Consider the following 12,959-nt stretch of genomic DNA (forward strand, 5'->3'; position numbering starts at 1 on the left):
CTATCTAGAAAAAGAATTTTAGAAATCAGCAATGGGATTCTGTAAGCTCTGTAGCAAGAAATTTCCTATCGAGCCTATGCTATTTGTATACGATTGATGAGTCACTAGACAGGGAAATGTTTACAGAATCGCACTGCAGATACCTATTACGCTACTAGGAGCCCCCCATTGTGAGACAGATATAAAATAATTTTTATATACCTATTCCATAGCCTATTTTTTTAAATGTCTGTAATATTTATAATAAACTTATTTTAACGAGTAGAAGTATTGCACCAGCATCAAAATTAACACTACTTGTAAAAAACTGTTGCTCCTTGAGTTTGTAATAGATATAAACAAAATAAACATTCGAAAATAACTAAATCGAAGATATCTGAAAACTTTTGGTTGAAAAAGTGTTTTGCCATAACATGTTGGATACGATTAAAATATCTCAATTGATAAATATGCGCATAATGTACATTATCAAACTTATTTGATTTCAGAATATTTAACAAAAAACTTCCAATTTTTCGAAAGATTTAATTCAATTATTAGAACGTCTTTAACCTCAACTTAAAATAAATAACCAACCTGCGCAATATCATACCTTGTATTCTTTGTATCATGATTTGGAACTGTCCAATCAAAGTGCTTACAGATCGAGCAAGCGCAGAAAACCTCCTCCCGAACAAGGATAGACTTATGTAGGAAATGCATTGACATTCTATAGCCATCCTTCAACATCGGGACAGGAATTTAAGCAGTACTCTCCGTATATTTTATTAAAACGTATTTGTTAAACTATAAGCACGAACACGGCCGCCAACATGATTAGATTTTCTGCATACGTTCTTGCTCATTGTTTCGCCCCTATATCTCTGGTTATCCACGTTCTCACGATTTGCATCTGTTTAGTTGGCAGCCCTGAAACCACTGAAAGAGGGAGGTGAAAATAATAATGATAATAATCAAAAAGAAATCTGACAGGTGGTTTAGACATGATTTAGACGAAAACAAATTGTTTTGTCTTTTAAATGAAGTTAACACAGCTCGTTAGTTTTTTAAGGATATCTGATTGTAGAAATACATTCTTTTTTTTATAAGGTAAGTTTTTATACTTCTTAATATGAACTTGATTAAAATATTAAATATAAACTTTGGAGTATATTTGAATACTTATTATTACGTATTTGATTGATAGCATGGACTATGATTATTTAATAAAATTTCTTGCCCTGGGTGACTCTGGAGTTGGAAAAACTAGCTTTTTATATCAATATACAGATGGAACATTCAATTCAAGATTCATATCAACAGTTGGTATTGACTTTAGAGAGAAAAGAATGGTAAAAATTTTTACAATCTGTATAGTTCAGTTGTAAATGTGCTTTTATCTTTATTTAGATATATCAATCCAAGGGTAGAAATTACAGGGTCCATTTGCAACTATGGGATACAGCTGGACAGGAAAGGTAATATTTTTAAATCAATCTAATAGGATATGCACACTTAGATTTCTTACTAGTTATATCTTTAATAATAATTGCCTAGATTCCGCAGTCTTACAACAGCATTTTATAGAGATGCAATGGGATTTTTGCTTCTCTTCGATTTAACTAATGAGCATTCATTTCTTGAAATTCGTAACTGGATTGAACAGCTCAGGGTATGAAGCAGTCATCAATTTAACATCCACTTTAATTTATTATTTAATAGTGCACTTATTTTGCTTTGTTTATTATTTGCATCACCACTTTTCTAACTTTGTTTTTGATTTATTTGTTTGAGTTTTATTATTGTATCTTATAGCTCTGATCTGTCCAATGAAACAATACTTAATTGTTTAATAAAACCAATGCTTAATATATAATATAGGTTGCTTAGTTTTTTTTTATTATTTTAGAGAAGTTAAGTGATGTCCCTTTTAATAAGGTTTTTATTTTATTAGCTTCATGCATATTGTGATACACCTGATATAGTATTATGCGGCAACAAGGCTGACTTGGAAGATAGAAGAGTGGTAACAGAATGGAGAGCTAGAGAGTTTGCAGAAATTAATGGGTAAGTAAGAAAATAAATACTACGCACACTTTTAAATTGTTATGACCATATTTGTTTTAAAGTATAACTCCCTTGTTGATCAAGAATCTATTAAAAAAAATATATTTCTTTTTATATATGCCAGAGGTATTCAACAAAAAATACAATTAGAATAGATACTCACAATAATAAAATAATAAATGTCAAGCACAATCTAAAATTCGTTTTTGAAAACAATTATAGTAAACGCCACGAATGTTTGGGAGTGATTCATCGTTCGCTATCATGTGAACTAATCTGTTCAAGGTCACATAAAACTTAATTCCAGTGCCGTGGTCTTGCAAGTCATATAATAATCAATATATCATCTGTTGTAATTTGTTGTTTTAATTGTCAAAGTCTTGTCAAAACATATATTTGGTTATAGATATAAACTGGAATGCCCCACTGGTCGCACTGCAAGCACACCAATGGACTGACGCACAAAAACGAATCAATCAAAGAAACGCGGTATAATATCGTCTTTGTCAATCACGCTAACATTTTAGAATAAGTAGGAGTAGTGCAGGCAAATGATTAGACCGGGCCTTTAAAAACCTACGTCTGCGGTAAAAATTTACATTTTTAAAATAATAGCGCGCGTGTCGATTCTAACTTCATCAAGCGATGAGTCACTCCCAAACATTCGTGGCGTTTACTCTATTAAACTTCTATCACAATTTTTAAATTTACTTAAGGTGTTACAAAAATAGACCAAGAGTTGTACAAATTCATAGTTCTAGAAATTCTATTTGCAGGGAAATTTTGTGCATAAAAAGTTGAGTAGTATATTTCCAAATATAACAATGATTGTGACCCTAAATGTCTATAAAAAAATACACCCAAAAATAATATCGGATATCTAAAGCATTCTTTGCAACTATGAACAATAAAATATACTACCATTCAGATTTACCTATTTTTTACATACAAAACGTGAACCCTTTTTCATTAAAGATTTGAAAGAAATTGCGTTCAATAGTTTTATAAAACTACAGAAAAACTACTTATAGAATTATTGAATAATTGAAAAATAATGTGATTTAATTATTTTATATTTGTAGTATTTTATTTTACCTTATGATTGAAAAAAACTACGTCTAGTTAGCTTAGAAATGAACATCGATGACATTCCCCATATAATTTTACTAAAATATAATTTTTCTGGTATCTATTTTTTCAAAATTATAAATATGGCATTAGGCATTATATTCTTTATATTTTCTTCATAAACTAATAGTACGAGAGCTAGCAACGTCGGGAAAATAAGTATTTTAAGAAATCTGGCTCTTTGATATATCTTTTACTATGCTCTCTGGATGCGCGTGTGGGCCATCTGGCTACCGGTAAACGTTGCGTTCACTACTGCGCATTTTTACGTTCATTACTTCGCAGAAAGAAGATCCTATATTTTTTAGTCGTTTAAATTCTAGTATTGGATATAAACAGAGCAAGTCTCCATAGCGCGGCGCGAAAGTTCCGCCTATGAAGAGTATGAAGCGAGGAATTCGAGCGAGGATAATTCTGGTGATTAAAAAAAATAATCCTTTATTATCAGAATATAGACGAAATTAAAATAAAAAAGTTCTATACCACGAGTTTTATAGGTGGAACCTATGCGCGCCGCGCTATGGAGACTTGCAGCTTTCTTATAAAACTTTCCCGAAAACGTTGCTAGCTCTTAGACTATAATTGCGTCAAAACCTTTTGTGTAATAGGAAATTTATTGTTCTATTCACATATTTAGGTACTTAATATCTATACCGGGTGCGTCTCAGAAGTGGTTCAGCCCTATAACTTTTTTATTTTTTCAGATAAAAAAAACGAAATTTGGCATGTTAATATACATATGACATAAATTAGGAATGAATGGCGTATTCAATAATCCTTATCTCGCACTTGTTTCACCGGAAATGGCTAGAACTTTTGATTTTTAAATGACACCCTCGGTATATTTTTACTTTATTTGATAGAAAATAACACTCTGAATAGAATGACATATCATTTGTCAACTTTTGACATTTTCGCTTTATGGTTATGTTAAAAACACTAATTTTTAATCAAGGAACCTTGGAAAATTGATCGTCTAAAGTTTTTCGTGTCTTGTCCTGGCCAGTTAAAAGATGCTCAAATTGTATCTTTTATTATATCTCAATTTTTTTCAAATGGAACAAGGGTAGCTCATTACCATATTTGGAAAAAACACTTTTTACGAATAATTTGGTACCACACACTTGGTATTTTAAGTCAAACTGTCGTTATGAACCGCATGTTACAATTTTAAATAAAGCACATGCGAAAATGTCAAAAATATGATATGTCATTCTATTTGTCTTTTTGTATCGAATAAAGTAAAAAAATACCGAGGGTGTCATTAAAAAATCAAAAGTCGCAGTCATTTCCGGTGAAACAGGAAGTGACCGAAAACTTTGAAGGGGTGGCTGCTAATAACCTGGCAGTTTAAGAAATTTTGCTTGCCGCAAGCAGCTCCCAGAAGCTACCCTGGTTTTTGCTGCAAACCGAAAGCAAGTTAGTTCCAAATAACGTTGTGATTTACTGACTGTTAAATGGAGTTATCTGATTGTTGCAGGGAACGATTAGACTATTTTTTAAAGGACAATTCAGTGAAAATCTCATTTTCCTAACAAAGTGGAGCTGCCTGGTTATTGCAGCCACCCCTTCAATTGAATACATCAATCAGTCCTGATTTATGTCATATACTTACATACCAAATCTGGTTCTTTTATCTGAAAAAATAAAAAAGTCATAATAGGGGTGAGCCAGTTTTGAGACGCACCCGGTATTTTTTAATTTGTCATTAAAAGTAAATTCCCTTTATGATATGCCTATAGAGGGTGAGCTTTTATTATTATTGTAATTTCTACAGATCTAAAACATCTAGATTGAAGTTTTTCTTACACCTCAATGTTTCACAATGAGATCTCTAGATTAAGCGTATTTTCAGTATGGCAATACTTGCGGAAATACGTCTTCAACTGGCGGAAATGCCGGAGGTATATCTGAATGACTTCTTTTTCAGATAGTGTGTTTAAAGCAGGATTGGCATGATTTAAATCAAATGATTTAAATCAAGTGATTTTTTTAATTTTAATCATGTGATTTAAATAAAAAAAAAATCTTTATTGAAACTTTATTATAAATCAAAAAATAACTGTAAAAGTTATAAAAATGTGTCCTAGAAAACTATAAAAAATATTTCTATAAAAGATATAACAGATAATAAATCGAAAAGTAATTGTAAATGTTATAAAACTATATAAAAATATATATTCATCAATTTAAATGTTGGGCCGATTTTTGAAGTATTTCGTGTGAATCCATTAGACCGCTAAACGCAGGAATTTATTTTAAAATTTATGTATAAATGACAAAAATTCGCTGTTCGAATACATATCATTCGCAGTCTAGTGCAGAACTAGGTTCTTCTGATATAGACACTAGGAATATCTTCATTCCCGAGAATCTATAATCGTTGTCAGGAAAAATGTTGTTATATATTTTTTTGAAACGGTTTATTTTTCCAAATTCTTGCCGACATTTTGATCTGCAGTAAGTATTTTACACTTTGACATTAGAAAATACTAATTTCATTCTCGACTTAAGACTATTTCCGAACAATAGTGTATTGTTTTATTAGGAGTAAAAATTATACTTTTTTTGATGATGCTGTTTTTGTTTTGATGCGGACCTTTGAACGACCATCGTAAAGCTATTCCGACGTTACAAGGAAGCACAAAAAGTACATTTTAAAACAACAACAAATCCTTTTTTATTCAATTTCAAACATTGCAAATAATATAAACAGTAATCGAGCAACAATTTGTACACTCGTTCAATTTGACACTTAATATCAGTTTAATAATATATTTTTGTACTTTTGTGCTTAGGCGTAACAGTGCTTTACTTTTATCACAGATAACAGTGCTTTTATGCTAGGCGTTAAAATGACAAAAATTAATACTTTTGAGACGTTTGAAAAAAATCCTTTTGATCTGAAGCGAGCGACTTTTTTGCGAAATATATTGGTGACCGATGTGGAAAAATGTCAAACGTATCGTGGAATGTTATCGATATCAAGCAGAGTTATAAATATTTAGCCATTTAGGATAGGGCTTTCATTGGAAATAAGTCTTAGTCATTTGGAAATCCGATTTAAATATTGTTTTGAATTAAAATAAAAAAAATCTGATTTAAATAAAAAAAATCTGATTTTTTTTATTTTTTTTTAAAAATCATGATTTTCTCCAACCCTGGTTTAAAGTCATCACTAACAATAATGTTTAGGTATAGAGCTTGTATTTGACAAGTTTTAACTCTAAAAATTTTAAATATTTTTTTTTCTCATAAACATTTTAACTTTTTTGATTTATAGTGAAACATTGATGTGCATGAAAACTCCGATCTAGCTTTGCAATTCCCTCTAGAAACTTCTAATGCAAATTCTCAGCCAGGAAACCTCTGCTATGTATACATCGCTCCAGTTTAAAATTAAAAATATAATCAAATCTACCAGAAAGCATTTTTACAGGAGGGAACTGTGTCAGGGTTAAATAAAAAATAAGGACAATTGATATGTAAATGTGATGAATTTTTGAAGTATGGGGCACCGGTTTTGTTATCTTCGAACATTCATTATTATTTTTTTGTTTGGCTGATGCCAAGGGAATATTTTCAGTCAGTTTTTGTAATAAAACTTTATATTAAAAATACATTACATGGAAAAGTTAATACGACAATATTTACATATCTGATACCATAATTTTGAAAAAGATTTATATTTAATAGACGGTACATAATATTAAATTGATCCTACAATAAGTGCTTCTATTTTTTTTAACAGTAAATATTTTAATAATGGCATTAGACATAAAGCTGCGGACGCAAACATTATTAGCAGAGTAACTCGCAAATTATTCATTAGAAAACTACTAATATGCAATCTTAATTTTTTTAATTAACTCTCTTTTATTTTAATAATAAAAGGGGGTGTTTTCATATATATTTCTCGATTTGGCGTTTTCATATTCAAGTAATCTGATTTATAGCATTATACAGGATGATTCACGGCCATGGCACTTTAGACTAAACGTCTAAAGTGCCATGGAGAAACCGATGTTTTTTTTTGAAATTTTTGTATAAAGGCACCTGCTCCATCAGTCTAAATTATTTTCAGCATTACAGTGTTGCCGCTTCAAACTAAAAGTGGTCGCATCTTTGTTATTTTAAAGGGAACACCCGGTATATTACTATATTTTTCGAAACTGGCTTTCATGTCTCAAAATTTTAACCAATTTCTACTTTTCGAGATAAAAAATAAAACATGTGTAAAATTGACAATAACATAATCTTGAATAAGCATTGGTTAATTACGGAAGCGCTGAGGGGCCAGCTGAGTTCTTTTTATATATGACTATAGTCAGATAATAACCGACTATAGTCAAATAACAACCGACTATAGTCAGATAACAAATGAATATAGTCAGATCATAACTGACTATAGCCAGATAATAAATGACTATATTCAGATAATATTTGTATAGTTTTAAACACGATACAAGCTATTTTGTCAATTCTTTTGTAGAATTAAACCAAAAAATGTCTAGTAATATTTACTTAATAATTAATAAAAAAAAACAATTTACATAACTAGTATTTTATTTATTGCTTCAACTCAAACGAAACATTTATTATATAAAAAACAGCAAACGTAAACAAATATTCCTAGGAAATAAAAAATAACTCTTAAATATAGATTGTTAATTGAGAAAATACAATTTTTACACCAAGTTAATTGTCCAATCTGTGTTATTGAGCACAGAATTAAAGTCGGATCTAAATTCGGAATAATCGTTATATTTTATAGGAAGTTCGAGTAAGCATGAGCAAGTGTGTGCTTGAGGTATCTTGGATAGACCCTTTTTATCACTGAAATCAATTCTAATCTGTTGTCCAATGATAACATATGCACCTGTGCAAAATCGCACGCTTTCTTAGGGTATCTACGGAGCTTTCTTTAATATTTTTCTTTAAATACCCCTATGTAACATCTTGATCCGGTTCCAGAGTTCCGGAACTATCAGGTAAAATCAAAGATAAAATATTTCTGGAATTTATACGTCTTTCCAGGCAGCCTATAACAAGTCTATACCGGCATCGACATGTATTATGGATCCCTAGTATCAACGGTATGGCCTCTGAAAAGTAGGGTCGAAATCGTAAACTAAACAGCGCAAGCTTCTTCACTGCTTTTTGAACAGCTAATGAAAACCAACTGTTGCGAAATATACTGCGCATGCTTAACATATCCAGGAGCGTTTAAAACTGTACAAATATTATCTGACTATAGTCCTTTATTATCTGGCTATAGTCAGTTATCATCTGACTATAGTCATTTGTTATCTGACTATAGTCGGTTGTTATCTGACTATAGTCATATATGAAAAGTAACTACGGAAGTTTTTTTTTTATATATGACTATAGTCAGACAAAACCGACTATAGTCAGATAACAACCGACTATAGTCAGATAATAAATGACTATAGTCAGATAATATTAGTACAGTTTTAGATGCTGATATGTTAAGCATGCGCAGTATATTTCGCAACAGGTGGTTTTCACATGGATTTCATTAGCTGTTCAAAAAGAAGTGAATAACCTTGCGCTGTTTAGTTTACGATTTCGGGCCTACTTTTCAGAGGCCATCTCGTTGATGCTAGGGATCCATAATACAGGTGGATGCCGGTCTAGACTTGTTATAGACCGTAAAACTCCTTAGATACCCTAAAAAAGTTGCGATTTTGCACAGGTGCAGATGTTATCATTGGACAACAGATTAGAATTGATTTCAGTGATAAAAAGGGTCTATCCAAGATACATCAAGCACACACTTGCTCATGCTTACTCGAACTTCCTATAAAATATAACGACTACCCGAATTTAGATCTGACTTTAATTCTGTGCTCAATAATACAGATTGGACTATTAACTTGGTTAAAAATTGTATTTTCTTAACTAACAATCTATACTTAGTTAAAAGAATTGTTTTTTATTTCCTAGGAATATTTGTTTATGTTTGCTGTTTTTTATATAATAAATGTTTCATTTGAGTTGAAGCAATAAATAAAATACTAGTTATATAAATTGTTTTTTTTTTATTAATTATTAAGTAGCTATTACTAGACATTTTGGTTTAATTCTACAAAAGAAGTAATATATGATTTCTTAATTTAATATACAAATTAACTGCGTCGTAAGGATTTTGGGCTTTTACAAGACCCATGGTCCTTGATGATAATTTAATACATAACTCAAAAACATCTTTGTCACAAGGCTCAGTTAAAGACAAACATTCAGATTCACAATGAAATGCAACCGTTTCATCATTTAATTTAACTATGACATTTTCAGTTCCATGTAATTCTGGTAAATCATAATAATAAGTGGGCCGCTAAGGTACTCTATTATTCTTTGTCTTTCGAATATTGTGAGTATTCCATTCGCATTATATCTGATCAGTTTTTTTTCAATACCAGGCTTTAATTTATCGTAGGAATCCATATGCCAGATAAAATTTGGCCTATAGCCATTGTACTGTCTTCGTCTCAATCTTCGTCGTTTTCTAGTTGCTACCCCACATGGATCAAGCATTTTGAGTAAGATACGAACTCTTTCTTGTTTTGCTGTGAAGCCAGCTTGAATACAACGAAGATGAAGCCATCTGTATCCATGTAAAGAACCTGATCCACTTAATTCATTCCTTATAAACTGCGATAGTGCATTGGAATTGGAATGTTTCTTGCGGTATAAGTTGAGGTTGAGATTGCGAAGGTATCTTTTTAAAGAACGATGGCTTAGATAAATGTTATGTATAGCGAGAAAAGCTAATATTTCATGCTGTTTCAAGCCCAAAGTAAAATAGAATTTTAGCAAATGGTTTAATTTGCTTCCCAATATTTTGCCCTTATATTTTGGTAGGTTCACACTGCAAACACGTAATAGGTCATTTGTTTTGAACTATATTAAGCAGATACACTATTAAAAACTGACAAAATGGCTTGTATCGTGCTTAAAATTATACAAATATTATCTGACTATAGTCAGTTATTATCTGACTATAGTCATTTATTATCTGACTATAGTCATTTGTTATCTGACTATAGTCGATTGTTAATTCCGTAGGTTGTAAGTTCCGTAATTTATGGAAGCGCTGAGGGGCCAGCTGATTTTTTTTATATATGACTATAGTCAGATAATAACCAACTATAGTCAGATAACAAATGACTATAGTCAGATAACATTTGTACAGTTTTAGACGCTCCTGGATATGTTAAGCATGCGCAGTATATTTCGCAACAGGTGGTTTTCACGTGGATTTCATTAGCTGTTCAAAAAGAAGTGAAGCGCTGTTTAGTTTACGATTTCGGGCCTACTTTTCGGAGGCCATCCCGTTGATACTAGGGGGGTTTTTGACAAAAAAAATAAAAACCACCTTATTGTACGACCAGTTTTATGTTTGTCCCATTTAATTATCATTGACACCCTGTATCTTCAAAAATATGCATGATAACATTCTGGACACTTATATGAATTTTTTACCTTAAAATCACTCAAAGAATCACCCCCTGAAGTTTGACCACGTACTTAATTAACACCCTGCATATGACAGCGCTGATGCTGTATCCCGATATTTTGCTGTCTGACTGATACATTTTTATTCTAATATAAGCCTACTGCATAGTCTTAAACTAACTACTACATAGTCTTATATACAGGGTGTATATAATAGAGACCATCTGAGACTACATAATCTTTAATAGCTAAGGGTTCAACACACCCTGACTGTTTTTCAGCATTTGCCATTGTAACGCATGCCGGGTACCAGCTAGTCTCATATAAAGATTTTATGTCATATAAAATATTATACAGGGTTAGTCAAAAGTCCCGAAACGGCCATATATCTCAGAAACCGTTAGACATAATTTTATGTTATTTGGTATACGGGAATACTTTATTAAGCTTGGTGATGGTGATAGAGGGGATGCTGTCAAATTTATATTTTTTTTTCTCTAAGCCACTGAACTTTCTTATTTTTAAAGGCTATATTTTTATTCTATTTGTGGATCCCCCTTAAAATTCTAAGTATTTTTCATGTAGCATTCCCTATAGCCTCTGAAAAGTAGGCCCGAAATCGTAAACTAAACAGGGCAAGCTTATTCATTTCTTTTTGAACAGCTAATGAAATCCACGTGAAAACCACCTGTTGCAAAATATACTGCGCATGCTTAACATATCCAGAAGCGTCTGAAAGTGTACAAATATTATCTGACTATAGTCATTTATTATCTGACTATAGTCATTTACTATCTGGCTATAGTCAGTTATGATCTGACAATAGTCAGTTATGATCTGACTATAGTCATTTGTTATCTGACTATAGTCGGTTATTATATGACTATAGTCATAAAAGTATATATAAAAAACTCAGCTGGCCCCTCAGCGCTTCCGTAGTAAATAACAATATGAACATCCTGCATATTTAATTTTAAATACTATCAGAATTTCATATATTTGCACTTATTCACTGGCTATAATGCTTACCTTAATGTTGCTACTATCACAGTAAACTGCTGTGTTGCGACAACAATAACCTAAACGAACGCGTTTTGAATTGTATTGTGGCAAGGCTTAAATCATTAATATATCACCAGTTAATGAATCGCTTTGCTAGTTATTTTATTTGACCTAATATTTCATATTCTGTTGTGTATCCGCTTCATTCAATTCTTATTTCTAACTTAATACGGTTAATCTTTAACCGTACCTACACCTATCGCACGTAGGCATTAACTTACTTAAATGTTGCTTTTAATCAATCTTTTTTAATACATTTACATTCTGTTTTTATTCAGACTTCCATATTTGGAGACTTCCGCGGCTACTGGACAAAATGTATCTAGAGCAGTAGAAACGTTACTGGAAAAAGTCATGCTACGCATGGAAACAGCAGTAGATATGGCCATGGTACCAGGTCAGAGTGGAAAGTTTAAAGATACTGGAGAGTTCATGTTAAGATCATCATCTCCAGCTCAGAAATGTACTTGTTAAATTGATCTTTAAATTATTGATGTTATTTCAATAAGATATTGGTGTTACTATAAGTGTGATTATTTTTCATAGTTGATATTGTAATGCAAGAAAAAGTAATTTCAGAAACTATGTACCTAAACTACCCATTATACATACATATAGTTATGAAAGAGCCTATTTATAAAGGGCCTAAGTATATAGTAATATACCAATGTGATTCCAAACGTGCGTACAATACTGATAGAATTATTTTGAAATAATTGTCCTAATAGTTCTAGAAAATATATTTAAATAATTATATCAAAAATAAATGTTTAACCTTAATTATTTTAATAAAATATAATTATATAGTTTGTTATTGACAAGATGTGTCAAATATGATTAATTAGAAGTAGAAAATAATATACAAATCCCATTAAATCACTTTTTGGTAAATCTCAAAAAATAATTTATTTTATTATACAATATAATAGCTTTTATAATATTTAAACATTCAATAAAGTAAAATTATATCATCCCTTTTTGTTTAATTATCCCCCAGATATAATACCGAACTCAATTTTCCCCATTTATATTTTATTTATTTATATTTCAATAACAATGGTAGTTTAAAAATCTTGTTCCTAATTCGTGGTACGAAAATTGTTTTTTATGACGATGAGCAAACGAGTAAATTTTCTTGTGCGCAAAAAAACAAACTCCCGTATAAACAGCGTAATAACTGGGCCGGTCAAGCGCTGTGTACAATTTTAGAGGCCATAAGTGGGCGTGCTTGTGCGCAAACTAGT

General features: G+C 31.1%; 1 protein-coding gene across 1 annotated transcript; it reads left to right on the top strand.

Moving 5' to 3' along the window:
* Positions 1-943: 943 nt before the first annotated feature.
* Positions 944-12,620, top strand: LOC115886859 (ras-related protein Rab-27A). The gene is made up of 6 exons (XM_030906163.1): positions 944-1,089; positions 1,187-1,331; positions 1,390-1,457; positions 1,537-1,651; positions 1,934-2,046; positions 11,994-12,620. Exons 2-6 carry the CDS (start codon positions 1,188-1,190, stop codon positions 12,187-12,189), a joined length of 636 nt encoding a protein of 211 aa, XP_030762023.1. The 5' UTR covers positions 944-1,089; position 1,187; the 3' UTR covers positions 12,190-12,620.
* Positions 12,621-12,959: the final 339 nt, after the last annotated feature.

Source organism: Sitophilus oryzae, unplaced genomic scaffold (assembly GCF_002938485.1).
Source record: "Sitophilus oryzae breed Bouriz unplaced genomic scaffold, Soryzae_2.0 scaffold_499_pilon_pilon, whole genome shotgun sequence".
In the NCBI taxonomy this organism is placed as follows: Eukaryota; Metazoa; Arthropoda; class Insecta; order Coleoptera; family Curculionidae; genus Sitophilus; species Sitophilus oryzae.